Source organism: Cucurbita moschata, unplaced genomic scaffold (assembly GCF_002738365.1).
Source record: "Cucurbita moschata cultivar Rifu unplaced genomic scaffold, Cmos_1.0 Cmo_Scf00043, whole genome shotgun sequence".
Lineage (NCBI taxonomy): Eukaryota > Viridiplantae > Streptophyta > Magnoliopsida > Cucurbitales > Cucurbitaceae > Cucurbita > Cucurbita moschata.
The window spans coordinates 1,787,706-1,805,276 of record NW_019268559.1 but is presented as its reverse complement, the minus strand read 5'-3'; the positions used below and the strand labels follow the sequence as shown (position 1 = coordinate 1,805,276).

General features: G+C 36.2%; 5 protein-coding genes across 6 annotated transcripts; 2 read left to right on the top strand and 3 right to left on the bottom strand.

Annotated features, from left to right (window-relative positions):
• The first annotated feature begins 224 nt into the window (after nt 1-224).
• Nucleotides 225-2,907, top strand: LOC111433944 (serine/arginine-rich splicing factor SR45a-like). The gene is made up of 8 exons (XM_023071223.1): nt 225-329; nt 439-458; nt 879-983; nt 1,096-1,119; nt 1,261-1,360; nt 1,673-1,822; nt 2,358-2,427; nt 2,527-2,907. Exons 1-8 carry the CDS (start codon nt 327-329, stop codon nt 2,742-2,744), a joined length of 690 nt encoding a protein of 229 aa, XP_022926991.1. The 5' UTR covers nt 225-326; the 3' UTR covers nt 2,745-2,907.
• Nucleotides 2,908-3,186: 279 nt separating this feature from the next.
• LOC111433945 (thiosulfate sulfurtransferase 16, chloroplastic-like) lies at nt 3,187-4,231 on the bottom strand. Its single transcript, XM_023071224.1, has 6 exons — nt 4,118-4,231; nt 3,953-4,033; nt 3,674-3,861; nt 3,525-3,595; nt 3,352-3,405; nt 3,187-3,276 (listed from the first exon to the last, which is right to left on the bottom strand). Exons 1-6 carry the CDS (start codon nt 4,195-4,197, stop codon nt 3,196-3,198), a joined length of 555 nt encoding a protein of 184 aa, XP_022926992.1. The 5' UTR covers nt 4,198-4,231; the 3' UTR covers nt 3,187-3,195.
• Nucleotides 4,232-6,318: 2,087 nt separating this feature from the next.
• LOC111433939 (putative F-box protein At1g65770) lies at nt 6,319-7,896 on the bottom strand. 2 transcript variants are annotated; one of them, XM_023071219.1, is made up of 2 exons: nt 7,416-7,896; nt 6,319-7,310 (listed from the first exon to the last, which is right to left on the bottom strand). In XM_023071219.1, the coding sequence occupies exons 1-2, from the start codon at nt 7,803-7,805 to the stop codon at nt 6,576-6,578; spliced, it is 1,125 nt and encodes a 374-aa protein (XP_022926987.1). In that variant the 5' UTR covers nt 7,806-7,896; the 3' UTR covers nt 6,319-6,575. The 2 variants fall into 2 exon arrangements, with proteins under 2 accessions (XP_022926987.1, XP_022926986.1); XM_023071218.1 differs by having other exon boundaries at nt 6,319-7,894.
• A 1,811-nt stretch (nt 7,897-9,707) lies between these two features.
• Nucleotides 9,708-11,214, bottom strand: LOC111433940 (putative F-box protein At1g65770). The gene has a single exon (XM_023071220.1). It carries the CDS (start codon nt 11,184-11,186, stop codon nt 9,990-9,992), a length of 1,197 nt encoding a protein of 398 aa, XP_022926988.1. The 5' UTR covers nt 11,187-11,214; the 3' UTR covers nt 9,708-9,989.
• A 986-nt stretch (nt 11,215-12,200) lies between these two features.
• On the top strand, nt 12,201-17,361 carry LOC111433941 (protein S-acyltransferase 10-like). Its single transcript, XM_023071221.1, has 11 exons — nt 12,201-12,440; nt 12,677-12,791; nt 13,407-13,481; nt 13,598-13,660; nt 13,796-13,930; nt 14,596-14,629; nt 15,512-15,621; nt 16,264-16,350; nt 16,519-16,602; nt 16,702-16,767; nt 16,935-17,361. Exons 1-11 carry the CDS (start codon nt 12,353-12,355, stop codon nt 17,104-17,106), a joined length of 1,029 nt encoding a protein of 342 aa, XP_022926989.1. The 5' UTR covers nt 12,201-12,352; the 3' UTR covers nt 17,107-17,361.
• Nucleotides 17,362-17,571: the final 210 nt, after the last annotated feature.

Here is a 17,571-nt window from a genome sequence, read left to right as displayed (position 1 = left end):
ATTATTAATACAGAGATTTAATTAATAAACTTACAAGAATTAGGCTATAATTTGATTTTTTTTTAATCATATAAAGCTAATTTGAAGATGCAGTGATGTACGGTTGAGATGCGAGAGTGCACGATAAGAAAAATATGCACACTGTACTGGAAAATTCTTGAAACAATACGAAATTTTTTTTCTCACGAATCCCAAAGGTCGCACAAGCCACGACGGCGATTTGCGACCGCTGCGGCTCGTGGAGAAGCCGTCCTCAGAAACCCTAAAATTCGTGTTTTGTATCTGTGTTTTTCGTTAGCTGTTTGCCTTTTGATTTCATTGCGGAAATGGTAAGTTTTTGTTTTCTTTCCCCCGTTTCTATTAATCTTTATCTGTTTATCGTTGTTTTTGTTTGATCTATTGAATATTTAATAATCGAATGCTGCTGATTCGTTGCAGGCTGATTCTCATCGCAAAAGGTGAGCTTAAATGCTTTCTGTTGAAATGATTTGTTTTTCTTACGATTGACGATCTCGGGGGTTTTCTGGACCTAGGGCACATGGATGATTTGTGTCGCAGCGTTCATGATCTTTTGTACCGTCAATTTTTTTATCACACTTTTTGAACCCTCTCCATGAAGGGAATAATTAGTCCACGAGTCTTGAGCATTTTTAGAATTTTTTTTCATCCGTTCAGATGTCGGTAAGTTGGTTGATAGAACAGTAGAACATTTTCAATGGAAGCATGGGTGAAAGAGATTGTGTGTGTTTTCGATGTTATGAAACTTGGCAGTTTAAGAACTTAGAACGTTCTATTTTCTTCAGAATGTACTCATTTTAGTAATTCTAGTGCCAGTAGATCCTTGATGTTAGAATTATTTATTGTAATAATTGATGCAGGTACTCTCGATCTCCTTCCCCCTGGAGAGCTCCTTCAAGGTCAAGATCGAGGCCCAGGTCTAGATCCAGATCATGGTCAAGGCCAAGGTCTCAAAGTCGTGGAAGGTTGATTTTTATAGTTTTTTATTACTTGGATAAACTGAAAGTCAAAATGCTTTATGTTGGTGAACTTGGTACCTGAACCCTGTTCTTATGGTTTCACATGTTTCTGATTTAGATCAAGGTCGAGAAGTCGTGGGAGGTGCGTTTCTTCAGCTGGAACTCTGGATGAAAAACAAACAATACTCTGTTTCAGTACTTGAATTGGGTCTATTTCATGCCTTTGCTGCTTAGGTTGTTAGTGTTTCGATTCTCCTTGGATAACATTTTTAGCTTCTTCCAGGGAGAATGCCCTTAACCCTGGGAATACGCTTTATGTCACCGGTCTATCTGCGAGGGTCACTGAAAGAGACCTTGAAGAACACTTTTCCAAGGAGGGCAAGGTTAGCTTCTGATCCCCAATTACTTGCAATTGATTGCATGATTATATGAGATTTACCTACTTCGTTCGTGATCTGAAAACCAACGATACAACATAAAGCAAGATCATATTTATTGTATTTCTTGAACATTGGAATGGTAATTGGATAGATAACAAATGACCTCAAGTTCTGTGAATCCATAATATCCCATCGTATCGAAAAACTAACAATTGGATTAGTTAACAAATGGCCCAAAGTTCTTCTATTACTTGTTTTCTTGGTCATGGTGTAGTCGGTTTATTCTTTCTTTTGTAATGCTTCTAATATTTGCAGGTAGCTTCTTGTTTCCTTGTGGTTGAACCACGAACACGAATTTCCCGGGGTTTTGCATTTGTCCAGATGGACAATGTTGATGATGCTAATCGGTATGTTAAGCATCTCAACCAGTCAATTCTAGAAGGTCGATATATAACTGTGGAGAAGGTACTATGATTATTCTTCTCTGGTTAGCGTTCGAGTAATTTCGTTATTTTTTCCTAACTTGGAGATTTTCTGGTTTATTCTGAACAAGTTGTGTCAGCTACGTTGGCAGCCATCAGAGATGATGAGTTCTTCATCCATGTCAACTTTTTGTGAAACAGCTTGGTCAATGACAAGCTTAAACAACAGATTTCAATTGCAGCGCCCGATCAACTAAACATATATTGCCCAACAACTTTTCTACATCAGCATTCACTTTCAACTCAACTAAACAACGGACATTATCAAGAACTTTCTAATCAGGCTTTATGGTATTTCATGCCTAGCATTCATTGAACACAAGTGCATCCTTTTTTTGGTGGCCATTTTCCCCCATGAATATTTCGTACTGATAATGATGCTCTGCCAACAATTTAAAACTAGTTTTTGCAAGATGAGCTCATCTGAAAACATTATGAACGATACGATCGAACCCTTTTATTTATATTTGACGGGTTATTACCGAAAGAAATGAGGTAACGCATTTGTTGTCTTTCAGTCACGGAGGAAACGGCCAAGAACTCCAACGCCTGGACACTATTTGGGGTTGAAAAACACCAGAGACTCTGGTAAGCATAACCTATTGAGTAATTCGCAATGATGTGCTTTGAATTGTAATTTACCTGATGCATTACCTTGACGCTGGTTTTGTTCCTTCTTGTTCTAAGGCTACCGTGATGATCGAGGAAGGTACCGTGGTGGCTCTCTTCGTGATGACTATGGGTATCGTCGGTCTCCAAGACGCTCACCATATCGGGGTCCTCGAGAGTACTCCCCTCGACATTCCCCCCTTTATGGTGGAAGATCAAGGAGGGATCACTCCAGGTCGCCTCCTTACTCCCCGTACGGCAGCCCGGATAGGAGGTATCCTCGTGGCTCCAGGTGAGGCATCTTTTAATGTACCTTTTTTTTTGTGCTGTTAAAGACGACTGTGGTTGGTTTGTTTTAAGTGTAGTCGAAAATTTGTTTGTACCTCGTAGTTTCAAGCAGTCCATCTGGCTGATGGACTGAATTGAAGAAAATAGGACGTCGTTAATTAGTAACTACGAAACGTTATATTTGATGCATGTTGATCTATAATTCAGAAAGTCATCAACTTTTCGCTTATTAAATTGATCAAATTTTTGTTAAAACTGAACATGGTTTAGTAGTAATTGTCTTTGCATATTGAGATTCACAGCAATCGTCGATCGATGAAAGATCTCCGAACATGTTTGCTTCCCTTAACATTTGCTCTGAGAAAGAAAAGATTCGAATTCATAACATTTTTATTTTTGGTTGTTTTGAATTGAATTATTGTGGCTGTGAAAGAGTTGGGGAAGATCTTGTTTTGGTGATTATTTAGAACTTCCCATGGGAAGTCCATTGCGAGACCAAGCTTCATATCCACCTGATATGTCCGTTACATACCTATATCCCTACACAAATATCACTTCATACTTCCCATTCTTTATAGGTCAAATTAATAAAAACTAACAAACCAAAGGACTTACAGAGGCAAGAAGATCGGCGGCAGCCATACGAGACCGCTTCCCCCTTCGGCTTCCCTTTCCGACAATACAAAACCACCAAAATTCAGATTCCAATCGTGAAGGATCATCAAGATTTTCAAATTTTTCTTCCCAAAAGGATTCATAATGTAATTTCATAATGAAACCAAACTTACAACGATGATTTCATCATCTTCTCTGAAATGAATCGCCACTTCCGCTAAGAAATGTGGATTCCTCGCCTTCTCTGCAAAAAATCTTCATTAAAAATCATCGAATTTCAATTTCGGTGGAGAGAAATTTTGAGAATCGGACAGAAAATTACCCGATCCGACTCTGTGCAAGTAAGGAATGTTAATGGCGGCGCGAGCGTGGCCGGTTCTGAACTCTTCCGGCGTTCTTACATCTAAGTATCGATATCCTGCTTGAAGAAGCTCCAGAGCTACACGCACCGGCACCGAGGTTGGAACCGCCGTGGTGGCTTGCACCGGCTTTCTCAGAATAGCATTTCGACTTGGATTAATGAAATTGGAAGCTAGTTAGAATTTTACACACATTAATTGATGTTCGAATTTCATTACAATTGGAAGCCGCATTTGTTTACCTGGTGCTCGAATGTTCATGGCTGACGCTGGAGTATCTCCGGCGGCGGTGCAGAGAATCCGTTATCGGCAACAATCTCCCCCTGCGAACAAAAACTTAAACTTACATTATCAAATGAGTCGTAAATAAAGACATAGATTAGAAATAAAATGAGTTGAAGATATACGTTGGCGTGAGGTTATTGTAATTGGGAAGAAGAAAGAGAGAAATGGAGGTAATTAAAGAGGGCGAGGAAGCCTGCGACATGGCGGTGCGGCCGCGGACGCAGAAGAAGATGAAGAAGAAGGGAAAATTTTATAATATAAATTAAGACATGAAGGCCTAAAATGTTAAATTACGAATATTTGTGGACTAAATACAAATTAAGTTCAAATAATTGGACCAAACTTAAATTTATTATTTTCTTATATATATATTTAAATATAAATATATAATAGAAAAAATTTGATAATAAAAGAAAATGCAACTCAACTCATTGAATAAGTTGAATTTAAATAAATTAAAACTTTAGAAGTTAATTTATTATTAACTATTAATGTTTAAATGTTTAAAGAAATATATTTTGTATATATATATATAAATAAAGAGAAGCAATAAAAATATTATATTATTTATGAAAGATTTGAAGATTTAGTGGAGAGTAGTTATAAATTAGCTTCATTACATATTAAATATGCTAGAAATGTTAGTACTTCTAATTATAAATATATTAAATATGATTAAATACCAATTAAAAACTGAGTACAGATGATTAATTTCCAAATAATAAATGTCAAATAGTAATTAAGTTTTTTTTTTTTTTTGGGTGAAATCAAGTTACAATTAATGTGCTCAATTTTAATATTTTGTTTCATTATTGTTTATATTTCGTTTTTTTTTAAGTATTAATTTGAAATTTTTTCTTGTTTATCTTTATAATTTTCAAAAATAAAATATTTACTAGGAAAGTATATTTATATTTAGACCAAATATTTCAAACTACTTGTCATTTCAATTTTCTTATCAAAGATATTCATTCTACCACTTTATGTTAAGAATAACGTGGAGATACAATTATAATTTTTTTTTACAAAAAAAAACAATAATAATAATAAATATATATATATATATATATATTATCTATAAAGTTTAGTTTATTTTTTATTTAGTCCATAAATTTTAAAATCTTACAATTTTACCCATAAATTTCAAGTTAATAGCATACAATTGCCCCTGCGCCCAACCGCATCGCTTTATTGAAAATTATGTTCCTCCCTAAGTTTAGGGAACCCTAATTTTCCGTCTTTGTACAACGCTATAATGTTGCAGTCCTTCGCATCGATCCATAGAGAATCGGGGAACCTTACGAATTCCAGAGGTTGGATGATGAAGGTCCCACATCGGCTAATTTAGGAAATGATCATGGGTTTATAATCAAAGAATACTCTCTCCGTCGGTGTGAAGCCTTTTGGGAAGCCCAAAGCAAAGCCATGAAAGCTTATGCTCAAAGTCGACAATATCATACTATTGTGGAGAGTCGTGCCAATAGATTGGTAAATCCTCAAATGTCGAACAAAGGACCCCAAAAGGAAAGGAGTCGAGCCTCCTCGAAGGCATAGTAAAAAAGTGACTAAGACTCCAAAAGAAAATGGAGTTGAGCCTCGATTAAAGGGAGGCGTACTTTGTTCGGAGGGAAAGTGTTGGATGATAAAAGTCCCACATCGACTAATTTAGGGAATGATCATGAGTTTATAATCAAAGAATACTCTTTCCATTGGTGTGAGACCTTTTGGGAAGCTCAGAGCAAAGCCATGAGAGCTTATGCTCAGAGTGGACGGACAATATCATACCATTGCGGAGAGTCGTGTTCGTCTAACACCAGAAACATCAATGGGGAACCTTACGAATTCCAGAAACACCAATTCCCGGAGTGCTAACAAGCCTACACGATTCAACAACCTGTATGATACTGTCCACTTTGAGCATAAGCTCTTGGTGAATTTGAAAGAATCACGGATCTCCATGATAGTATAATATTGTCCACTTTGAACATAAGCTCTTTGTGAATTTGAAAATATAGTAAATTCATTTCCTTCCTCTGCAATGAGGTTAGGAATCACGGATCCCCAAAATGGTACGATATTGTCCACTTTAAGTATAAGCTCTCTTGGCTTGCTTTGGGCTTCCCAAAATGCCTCGTACCAATGGAGATTGTATTCGTTTATAAACCCATGATCATTTCTTAAATGAGCCGAGGTGGGACTTTCATCCAACAGAGTAAAGAGTAAATTGCTACGATAATCTGCGTATTCATTGGGAGGATGAGGGACATGGAGAAACATCCAAAGTTCAGGAGGCAAATCGGACCACCGTGCAAGACTGTAGAGAGATAATCAAATCAAAGAGGAAAGTTTTCCAAGGGCTTGAGAGTTCTCCATGTTCAAAGAAAACATATTTACACATTCTAAGAACACCTTATTACAGACTACAGAGCCAAGATTCAGAATGACACATTGACGACACCATTAATTTAGAGCCACACTAAGATTCAGGATAAACACAAAATAGTTAGGAAGAAAACTTACAGTATCGAGAATGCCAACTGATGAGCTTGGGACTCCATTTTTGCATCTCATCCAGCATCCTTAGCAGGCTGAGACATATAAATTATCAGAAGCATGTTCTTCATACCGAGTGGCCTCCAAGTTGAGCCAAATTGGGGGCGGCCCAAAAATTGGTTCATTATCATGGATTGATGCTTTGGCAATCCTTTTATACTTGAGCTCGAAATAATGAGTGTTATACCCGAGAGTGGATCTTGGTGCATGAGTAAAATATATGCAACTCCCTTTAACTCCTTCAAATTTTGGGGCTGAAATTGAAAAACAACAATCATTGCCCAAAACAAAGGATTGATTCCCCAAATTTCTAACCTCCACCCATCTTCCCCACTCTTGATCCAGCCTGTGGACTTTGAAATCAATTACTTTAGGAGGTGAATCTTCAATGAGATTATTCAACCAATGGATATGGAAAATATCTGCATTCCATAACAGTGGCTCCTTATCCAGAAATCGATCAACAACATAAAGTTCATCATCAGACTCCACCAAATGCTTCTGATTACCAAAACCACACAATGGAGGAGAAAACTGTACCAATCTCATCGATGAATCGATCCAGAAAATTGTTCCCCATCTATCAACTGCATAAAACTGCCCCTTGTACACAATCACATCGTCGTAGTGAAAATTCCGGTCGTCAATCAGCGTCCATTTGTAATCTCCATGTTTGGCAAACCCTAATTTTCCACCTGCGTAAACAGCTACAATGGTGCAGTACTTCACATCAATCCAGGGGCAATCAGGGAACATTACAACCTTAGTAATTCGAGGAACAAGAGCACCATTAGTATATCCAAGCGTATACGATTTAGCTACTTCGTAAATTCGAAAATCCAGCAAGTTCACTTCCTTCCGAAATACCTCGTTATCATATTTAACATAGCGTGTAGAAAGCGGATGCAGAAAACGCATTGTACCTAATTTTGTACTCTCGACCTTCGCCAACCAGCCCTCCGCCGCAAAAGAAGAAGAAGAAGCAGAATCGGACGAGTGTTGATGATCGAGGGGACTTAGACGATAGATAACCCTTCGGATAAGCAAGGCATCGGTGAGATGATCGGCGGTGAAGATTGGAGAAGGAAGATCGAGAGGTAAAAGAGAAGAAACGATGTTGAAAGGAGGAAGGGAAGCACGCCAAGATCGGCAGACGCTGCGAAATCGAAGGACTTCGATGTACGTTTCCAAGCTTTTTCCGATGATCGGCAAAATTTCAGGAGGAAGATCGGACCACTGTACACGGCTATCGTCCATGGCGGAGGGAAAGAATCAATTTCGTCCAACAGAACGACGACTCGAATTACGGTAACCAGATATAAAAGTATTTTAAAAAATAGTTTATATTTCGAAATAATAAGATATCACGGAGAAATAGGTAAATTGATAATTTTTTTTTTTTATCATAGGTAAATTATTTAAAATACTCATAAAAACTTTTCATCTTTTATATTTTATTCAAATATACCCATCAAGATTTTGTCTTTCTTTAGATTTTTCCATTAATAAGATCGGTTAAAATGGGAGAGAGGTTTTTACCCTGTTGTACTGTTTAATTTTCCTTTCCCATTAACGGGACCCTAGGGATTAATCCCTAAAAGAGGAGAGAGGTTTTTACACTTTTATAGCAATATTTCGTTTTCCTTTCCCATTAACTAGACTTTAGAGAGCACAAGGTTCTTGCTGCTGCACATCATTAGTTTTCCCCATCAGATATTGTATCTTTAGACTCTCAGGTTTTTCCTTCCCCATCAGATATTGTATCTTTAGACTCTCAGGTTTTTCCTGTTTTTAAAACGTTAGACTTTTGTTTCCCTCGTTTGTGACTTTTCTTCTTAGGTTTCCCTGTTTTTAAAAACCTTATCATATCCTTGCATATATAAGATCTCTTTCACTTCCAAAATCTCACTTTTTCTAACGAAAATCTCTCAATCTCTCAATCTCTCAATCTCTCTCTCTGCCCTCGTTTTCTAACGACCTTCTTCTTAAACGACCTTCTTCTTAAACGCGCAAGTCCATTGCCATGCCATCAAGAGTGCAATTGTGACAAGTGTCGAAATAGTATCTCTCTCTCCAAAAAGCATGTTTTTTTACTGCCAAGCAAATAAAATATTTATATACATAAAATGATAAAAGTGATGTGGAAAATCATAATTATTGATAAAAGTGACGTTCATAATTCATAATTATTGATAAAAGTAGACGTGAAGAGGAGAGGAACAGCGAGACAAGGGGACGAGTCATATCCGAGTGAAGGAGATAAGGAAAGAAGAGAAGAAGTCTTGACTTCAAACACTTTCTAAGTCTTGACTTCAAACACTTTCTTGGGAAGGAGAAAGAATATGTATGTATGTATGTATGCTTTACCGAGGTTCATGAGAGAAGCAAGCAGCTTGACCCATCTCAGAAGAAGGATAGCTATACTGATGCGGTATACTCTCAATCAAGACGCTCTGGGTACTGGGTACTAGACGATCAACCATGCCCCCTTCATTTTCATTTACTTATCTCACATCCTTTATGGAATCGATCCCCTTTTGACTGTACAAGAATATGTAGAGGCATGCCTAGATTCTTTTGCTTCTTTCTATTAGCGGATTTAGAACTTCTATAGGATTTAGCGGATTTAGCCAATTGTCGAACTTTTCTTTTCAAGTTTTGCTGTGGTCGGTAGATATTATCAACTTTATTTTTAAAAAACTTGGCAGAGAGGGAGAGTGCCCTATTTGAACTTTATTTTTAAAAAACTTCCTATCTAACATAATAATTTTACTAAAAAAAATCTCGAAATAACTATCTTTTTTAGTTGAAATTATAAAACTGTTTAGAGCATATTTGGATTTTTAGTTCAAATAATAAAACTGTTTAGAGCATATTTGGATTTTCAGTTCAAATAATAAAATTGCTTAGAGCATATTTGGATTTATATTATAAGTCGAGAATAAAAATAAAATATTTTAAACGAATTTTGAATAAGGTAACAAACACTCTTCAATTATTTATTAATTTATTTATTTTTCCTTTCTTTATGAAGACGGGTTTTCATTTTACCAGTTCGTTGCAACACCAATTCTGGGCTAAGTAGAAAGAATAATGAATTTATTCACTGAATCCTGACCCACCCACCATTCCGATGGATCATTCTATCTCCTACCTACTACCAACTCTGCTCGGAGTTGCATAATTGAATGGCTGTCATGGAACATCCATCAATTTTTACATCAATCCAATCAGAAAATAAACAAAACAAAAGAATCCTACATGCAGACAAAGAAGAACATTGAGTGTGCGTTCTAGTTCTAGCAGGAACCACCATTCATGAAGCTATTTGAAACCCAGCAAAAGTGCCTAAATTGAAACACAAAACCAATTGGAAAGTGAACTTACAGTGGACTTCATTGATCTTGTTCATCTGTAAGTCTCATGGATGATGAACTTATATCAGGCAGGCAGAGATGGCTCCCAATCCAGCCAAATCGGGGACGCCTTCAAAATCTGCAGACATGATTTCTGAATATTCCCTTTCTCAAGATTGAACACATGAGTGCCAAATCCACGCCCAAGGTCTGATCTCAAATCATGTGAAAAATATATGCAATTCCCTTCAGAACCTTCAACATCAGCGCTTGAAACTGAGAAACCATCCGTCCCCAAAATGAACGCGTCATTCCCCAGATCCTTAACCTCCACCCATCTTCCCTGTTCTTCATCAAGCCTGTAGACCTTGAAATCGACCGCGTTTGCTGTCGATATGCTACAGCACCACATACGAATATGAAACGAATTTGAATTCAATAAATCCAATAAACATGCCTTCCTTTCCACAAATCGATCCACTGCGTAAAGTTCGCCCCGACATTGAACGAAATGTTTTAGGTCACCGGATTCACTCATTGGAGGAGCAATTTCAATAAATTTCATCGATGAATCAATTACGAAAACTCTTCCAGCTCTATTAACTGTGTAAATTTTTCCTTTGTGCATAATCACATCATCGTAAAGAGATTTGTGTTCACCAATCCGCTGCCAGCAATTTCGCGCATTCTCATATTTCCTAAACGCTAACCTTCCTATACGGTCGATTCCTACAATAACGCAGTTCTTCACATCGAGGCAGGCAGATTGAGGCAACACTACAACCTTATCTACTGCTGAAACACTAGTGGTATAAAAATTAGTGAGTTCAGTAAAATACGATTTACCTACTTCCTCGATTCCAAAATCCAGAAAGTTCACTTCATTCACTTGGTTGCTGGAGAGGCATTGATAGTCCGAATAGATCGGGAGATGAAATCGCTTATCGGCGAGATTTGTGGTCTCGATCTTGGCTAACCAGCCCTTGGGAGAATCAGATTTATGTTGATCGAGAGGAATGAAACGATAGATTATCTTTCGGAAAAGTACAACCTCATGCTTTGAACGATGAAATAAGGGATCAGGGCGACTGCGAAGGGGAGGGGGAAGTGAAAGAGGAAAAATGGCGTTCACTTTCGGAAGAGAATCACGCCATAATCTACAGACGCTGCGAAATCGGAGAACGTCGATGTAGGTATGGAGATTCTTTCCGATCAGCGGCCATAGCTGTGGAGGAAGGTCGGACCACGGTACCTGAGATTCCTCCATTCGAGATTCCTCCATTCGAGTGGTAGAATTGCTGTCGTTTCCTTCCGAGAAGAAGACTGAAATTTCTTAAAATTTAATCTAATCGATTCTTATTTTTATATATTTTTTTTTAATTTCAAAAATTTCTATTTTTAGATTTTGTTGACTAAACCCTTCTAAATCTGTGAATCTTTACAATATATCTAAATTTTATTATAAAATCTGTTATAAACTTATTTCAAATAAATAAATTCAAAAACTCTCATCTTTCTAAAATTTTAAATTTTTTTAATTATTCCTTATAATTTAATAAAATTATAAAATAAAATTCTTAGACGAACACACCCTCCACAAATATGATATTACTATATTAATTATTTGCGCTATTAAAATAGTAAAATCAACATATCCATTCATTAGCTGAGAAATGTTTTGCTCTAATACCATCATTTTTCTAAATGTCTCGACTCAGACCATGATTTGAGACCCAAATTAGTAATTCATATCATCGACATTCTTTTGCATCTCTTACGACATGACCACGTTATTTACTTATCATAAAATATTAAGAAAGAAAATTATTATTATAAATCAACACGAGTCATTTTAGCATGTTTTAAATTTTTGTGATTGGGTCATTGAAAAGAAATGTGTATTTTATTGGTATGAATAATAACCGCCAGTTTTAAACATTTTTTAATTGTTAAGACCATTGTAATTTCGAGCTGGTCCATTTTTTCGTTCATCCTTCGTTTAAGTCGAATAAATATTTTTTCATAACCCACATATAATTATCAATAAAAAAAATTAAATATTAAATTTTGAAGTTAGTATTAATGGTGAGGATAAAATTGGATTTTCTCAAATTCTAAGGGCTAAAATTGTAATTTAAGCCTAAAGATATTAATTGAAATTTAGGGTTTAATGGAATGTAGTTAAAATTAATTTGGCTTCTCAACTATTTAATAATAACTGGATCAATTATATATAATAATAATAATAAATAAATGAAAAAGAAATTATAAAATTGGCTCATTGGAATTGAACACCGTTCTTACAGTTTCTCTTGCAGATTCAGTACAACAACTCTTCCCTTCTCTTCTTCAATGGTAATTTCTGAGTAAACGGCGACAAAACTCTTCGAAAATTGCTCGCCGATAACGTTGATGTAAAATTGCCACCAGTTTTTTCATGGTTTGAAGATGATAATGGATGTTTGCCGCCCTCGCGACTTCTTGGATCGAACAATGGACCGATACGTTCGCCTTTTCCCCTGTCTCTCCGATCCTGGTACGTCTCGAAAACTTAACCCCTTTTTCAATCCATGGCAGACTTTTGGGGAACTGAAATGGGAACTGAGTAATGGATGCAGATTACTTGCGCTTTTTCCCCATGTTTCTATGCCTTTTGGTTTCACTAATTTACCTTGTCTTATCTGAATTTTAGTTGAGCTTGATGCCTTCGTCGTTTTCTGCTGGTTCTTTCGTTTCTTATCATTATCTTCGTTTTTTACTCGTGGGTTTCAGCTCGGAGATCTTCATCGGGTTTAAAAGTAGCATTGGTGATGCTGCACCTGGTTTATGTAGGACTTCTCTTTGCATTCGACCGGCATTTGATTGAAGAAGCCGAAACTAAACCGTGGTATGTTGTTGTTTGCTCTTGGTTTGAGTTTTCTGTGTTCGAAATAATTTGGGTCAGCTACTACGTTTATCTTTCCAAGAAATACAGTGGCTGCTAGGTTTATTTTGTGAGTTTGCCTACTTGCTAATTGTCAACTTAACTTTTCTGGTGCATCAATTGGTTGCATTATTTGTAAAGTGGAAACAATCTTTCAAGGTTGTTGTTAAGTTCTACAATGTTTGGAGTCATGAAATCCACACAATATGAACACTTTAAGTAGGCATGACCTCGAAAATATTAGGCAGACAACTGCTTGTCTCGTGGGTGTTTTATTTTGTTGAGAAATGTAAAATCTCAGTGTTCATTGAGCTGATTTATGGTCAGATTATATGAGTTTCTTTTGCTGTCTTCTTTTTATAAAGTAATGTGTATGAAGTAATCAAGAGTCTTACCACAAATATTGGAATATCTAGACTTGTGAGAGGCCTTGGAGTATTTTCTAGTGGTTGCTCTGGTCTCAATTTATGGTAGCTAGGGTCGGTATTCAGATTATTTTGTTAAGTAGTTTAAAGTAGCTTCCTGTAATTGTTCCCGTCTTAGAAAAGTTTCAGACGTCTTTTTTCTCACAATTCTCAGGTACACAGCTTCATATTTGTTGCTTGTTGTCGCTACCCTCATTCAATACTTTTTAACATCATGTTCATCTCCTGGGTAATGGCAACTATCTTGTGTTTCATTGAGATCTGTTGTTATATTAAGTAACGATATCTTACTTCGCAGGAAAAATTGACTACTTTTTCTTCCTTTTCTCCCTTTTTTCTTCTTAGCTATGTACTTGATGCAATGAGGGCTTCTAATGAGAAAGATATTGCTTTTCGAAAGGCATCAAAGTACGTTTTATCACCTTTATTGCAAAAGTATTTAATACGTATCTTATTCTCGGTACTTAGTGAGAGAATAACCAATAAATATGATGTGAATTTAAATTTTCTTAATATATTTGTTTTCTAAATGTTTAAGCAAAGACAACCTGCTTCAAGCAAAAATGTAGATGTGGTTGTTACTATAGACCGGAACCAGGTTGGAAAAAATGTTCAGGGAGATTTAACATCGTGGACAAAGATGGTGATGGACATGTACCCGCCTGGAACATCTCCTAGGTAACTTCTTTACTTGCTTTAAGAACAACGTTTTCGTTCTTTTTTTCATTAGAAACATAAATCATTTCATGGATGTATGACATAGATTTAAAAAAAAAAAAAAAAAGTCCTATTAGAGATAATTATCTAAGAAAATGTGGACATTCCTTTCCAGCCAGAGCTTCTAGAAAAAAAAAACATCAGTGAAGTTGCACCACAAAATCTTGAACATGACATGGTCATTAGGCCATATCTTCATATTTAATTGAACTTGTTGAATTCATTTGTGTTCAAATTGAATATGGTAAAGATGACTACAATTTTGCTGGATTGTCAGAACTAGTTTGTTTGGCTTTTCAGAAGCTTATGTTTTGTTTCAAAACTCTGATAAATAAAGATTGATTTGGGACAAGTTTTGCCATCGGACATGCTTTCTTAGCAATTTATTTTTCATTTCTGTTATTTTGAGAAATTAAACCAGCAACTGTTTAAATTGCTCTCAATTTGATATCTATGCCAAAATGACCACTTTTACCTGGGGCTAAAGGAATACAATGCCTTAACCACTCCATACTTGCAAAAAATCTGTACTCTAAGTGTCCACAATTCCAATAGAATATGAGAAAAGTATTCATGTACGTGAAGTTGAGGAAAATTGTAATTGCTGTTTTTTCTTTGTTTTGCAGAAATTTTACTTGCTCCTATTGTCATGTTGAGCAGGTACTTTATACCATGTCATATTTACTCAGAATTGTTGTGTGATTCTCCATCCATGCTTCAATCCAGAAACTTGCATTCCCATAGTCATGCATTTTTTTTTTTTTTTTTTTGAATAAGTAAGGCTGTATAGAAGTTGTTTTGAAATCTTTGTTTAGAAGTTGCTTAGAAAAATATTCTTTAATCTGGATTGGTTGGCTATGAACTTTTTTTTTTTAAAAAACACCAGTGACATGTTAAGGACATTATACTCTTAAAATCATTAATCACAAGCCTATGAATGTAGAAACAAAAACACCTTTACTTATTCTAAACAGTATGTTATCAACAAAAATTAGTTTAAAAGAAAACCTAGAGAATACTACTCTTAGCAAACAATTACCATAACATGTTTTCACTAAATTTTAATCCTACAAAGCATGTTGTTGATTTTCAGCCGCCCCTAAACTTTTCACGTTGATTAATCTCATCTCTATGAAAATTAACTCTGTAAAGAATCTTCAGAATATTTACGCTGACTACCTTTGAGTTTTCTCTTTCTTTGGTGAGGGTATCAGATAGTAATAGTACACCAGATAGATGGTACCAAAAGAAATAATTGGTGTGGAATTGAATTGGAAAGTTACTGAATGAAATCTTTCGAAACTTCCTGTTCATTTAAGTTGCAAAAGTATGAAGCTAATGAAGTAAAACATATGCAGCGGTGCTGAGACGTGAACTGTTTATAAAAATAATAAATGTGTTTGCTATTGCTTCTGTAAATTTTTTAAATGAGCAGTTTATTTTGGATTCCCGCTAATCCACATCTTGTATGCTACTTATTTATCTAGTTTTAATCTTCAACTTCTTTTTCATTAGTCCCCTTTTTTTTCCTTGTATAAGCAGCCTCCGCGAACAAAGCATTGCCATGATTGTGATCGATGTGTACTTCAGTTTGATCATCACTGTGTTTGGCTGGGGACATGTATTGGCCAGGGCAATCATTGTCGATTCTGGTGGGTTTAAAAATTTGAGGTGTGACAAATAGTCAACTAAATATAAATTGATTGTTTTGGTTGGTACTTTTTGTCGAATTTGCTGTGCATCACTTTAGCTGTTTTTTTATATAATATGGATTACATGATGCATTGATGTAAAATGTCGTTCGTTTAAGTTCTGATTCACTACAAGATTTGTTATATTGTGAAAAGCCTCGGGTTCAACTAGATAGTTATGGGGTTAAAAAAAAATTCATTGGCTTCAGGAGATATTGAATTTTCCACAAGTTTCTGAACCATCGGATGTTCGTTTTAGTAGGCGCTCCACGATGCTGAACTAAATGCATAATAAACGTTTAGTGGATAGTTGTGCACCAAGAAATGATTTGCTAAAGAATCATATCCTCTATATGATTATTGGTTATTGTTGTTATCTGCCTTATTCTGTGTGATATGATCTTGTTCAGTTCTTCAATCTGATTGTGTATGTCAAGATGATTATTGAAATTGTATGTATTTGATGATATGATTAAGGTGCACAAATTGTTCCGAGTTCCATTGAATCGAATATTATTTCTACAACTACCATTATTGCTACTGCTCTTCAATTTGATTGTTAAAATATACTGTTTACGAAGGATAGTTTTGCTCACAACGTAGGTGGTACATTTTTGAGGAGACAACTTTATGCTTGTGGACTGGCATCTTGTTCATTTCATACCTCAAGGCTGATATAGTGCGGGCATGGTATGGTACCCTTAGGACGCTTCTAATTCGATAAGATCCATTAGCTACTGTTGTAGTATTTCATGGTTAATTTCATTACCATATCATATATGAAAAGTTTAGCTATCTCAAACCATGAACTTATCAATTGATGCTGAAGAGAAAGATCTTTGAATGGTTTATTGTCAGGTGGAATGCTGCCATTGTCATTATGCTGCTGATTACTTTGTCGATTGCCTTGATCTTTCTACTACTCTTGCTTCTATTTCATAGGTACTGCTGATTACCCCCATCCTTAAGCAGTCTTGGACGAACATCTTAATTTAGTAGTTATGACCCATGACTTAGTTACGATAATGTTTCGTTCTGCAGCTATCTTGTTCTTACAAATCAGACTACGTACGAACTCGTGAGACGTAGGCGGATCTTTTACTTAAGGTTGGCTCATTTCTTTCATTTCATTCTCGTTTGAAGCTTTTCAACAAAACCGTTACCGAATTTTTTCATTCTAATTTGTGTTGCACATTGTCCATGACATGTTATGCATCAGACTCCCAAGAACATTTACATTTAGTAGCAATGACAGCCAGTTTGGTTATTTGCAGGGGCATTCCTGAAAGAGTTTTCCCCTTCAGCAAAGGAGTTTGCCATAATTTGTATGATTTCTGCTGTCATAGAAGCGTCTATCAATTGGAGCCCCTACCGTCGGTTCAAGAATTGGAAGAGAGATCGAGGCCGTACACATGTTCGGATCTCTTGCGATGTAGATGCTGCTGATTTATAAGGCCATACGATGTTTGGACATCACGAGGTGTAGATGCTGCTGATTTGTTAGTGTACCATTTCCTTAACATTCTTTCATGTTCTTACTAGGTTGTGGTGGTTGGTGTGGGTAGAAGGTTCCATGTTCTCACTAGGTTGTGGTGTTTATTCCCCCTTGAAATAGCTGCAGCTTTATTAGCTTAGGAAAACCTTGTTTCTTCTGGTGTAAAATTGTCTGCGGTGGTGAAATAGATGCTTTATGATTCTGTTTATGATTCTGTCAAAACTTAGCCTGGCCAGTAGATATTGACTTTTTTTAGATTTTTCCTTTCGAGCTTTCCCTCACGTCTTTTTGGGGAGGTTTTCACACATGGTAAAGAATGCTTCATTCTCCTCTCCAACTGATGTGGGGGTTTCACAATCCACCCCTCTTCGGGGCCAATGTCCTCATTGGTACTCGTTCTCTTCTCTAATCAATGT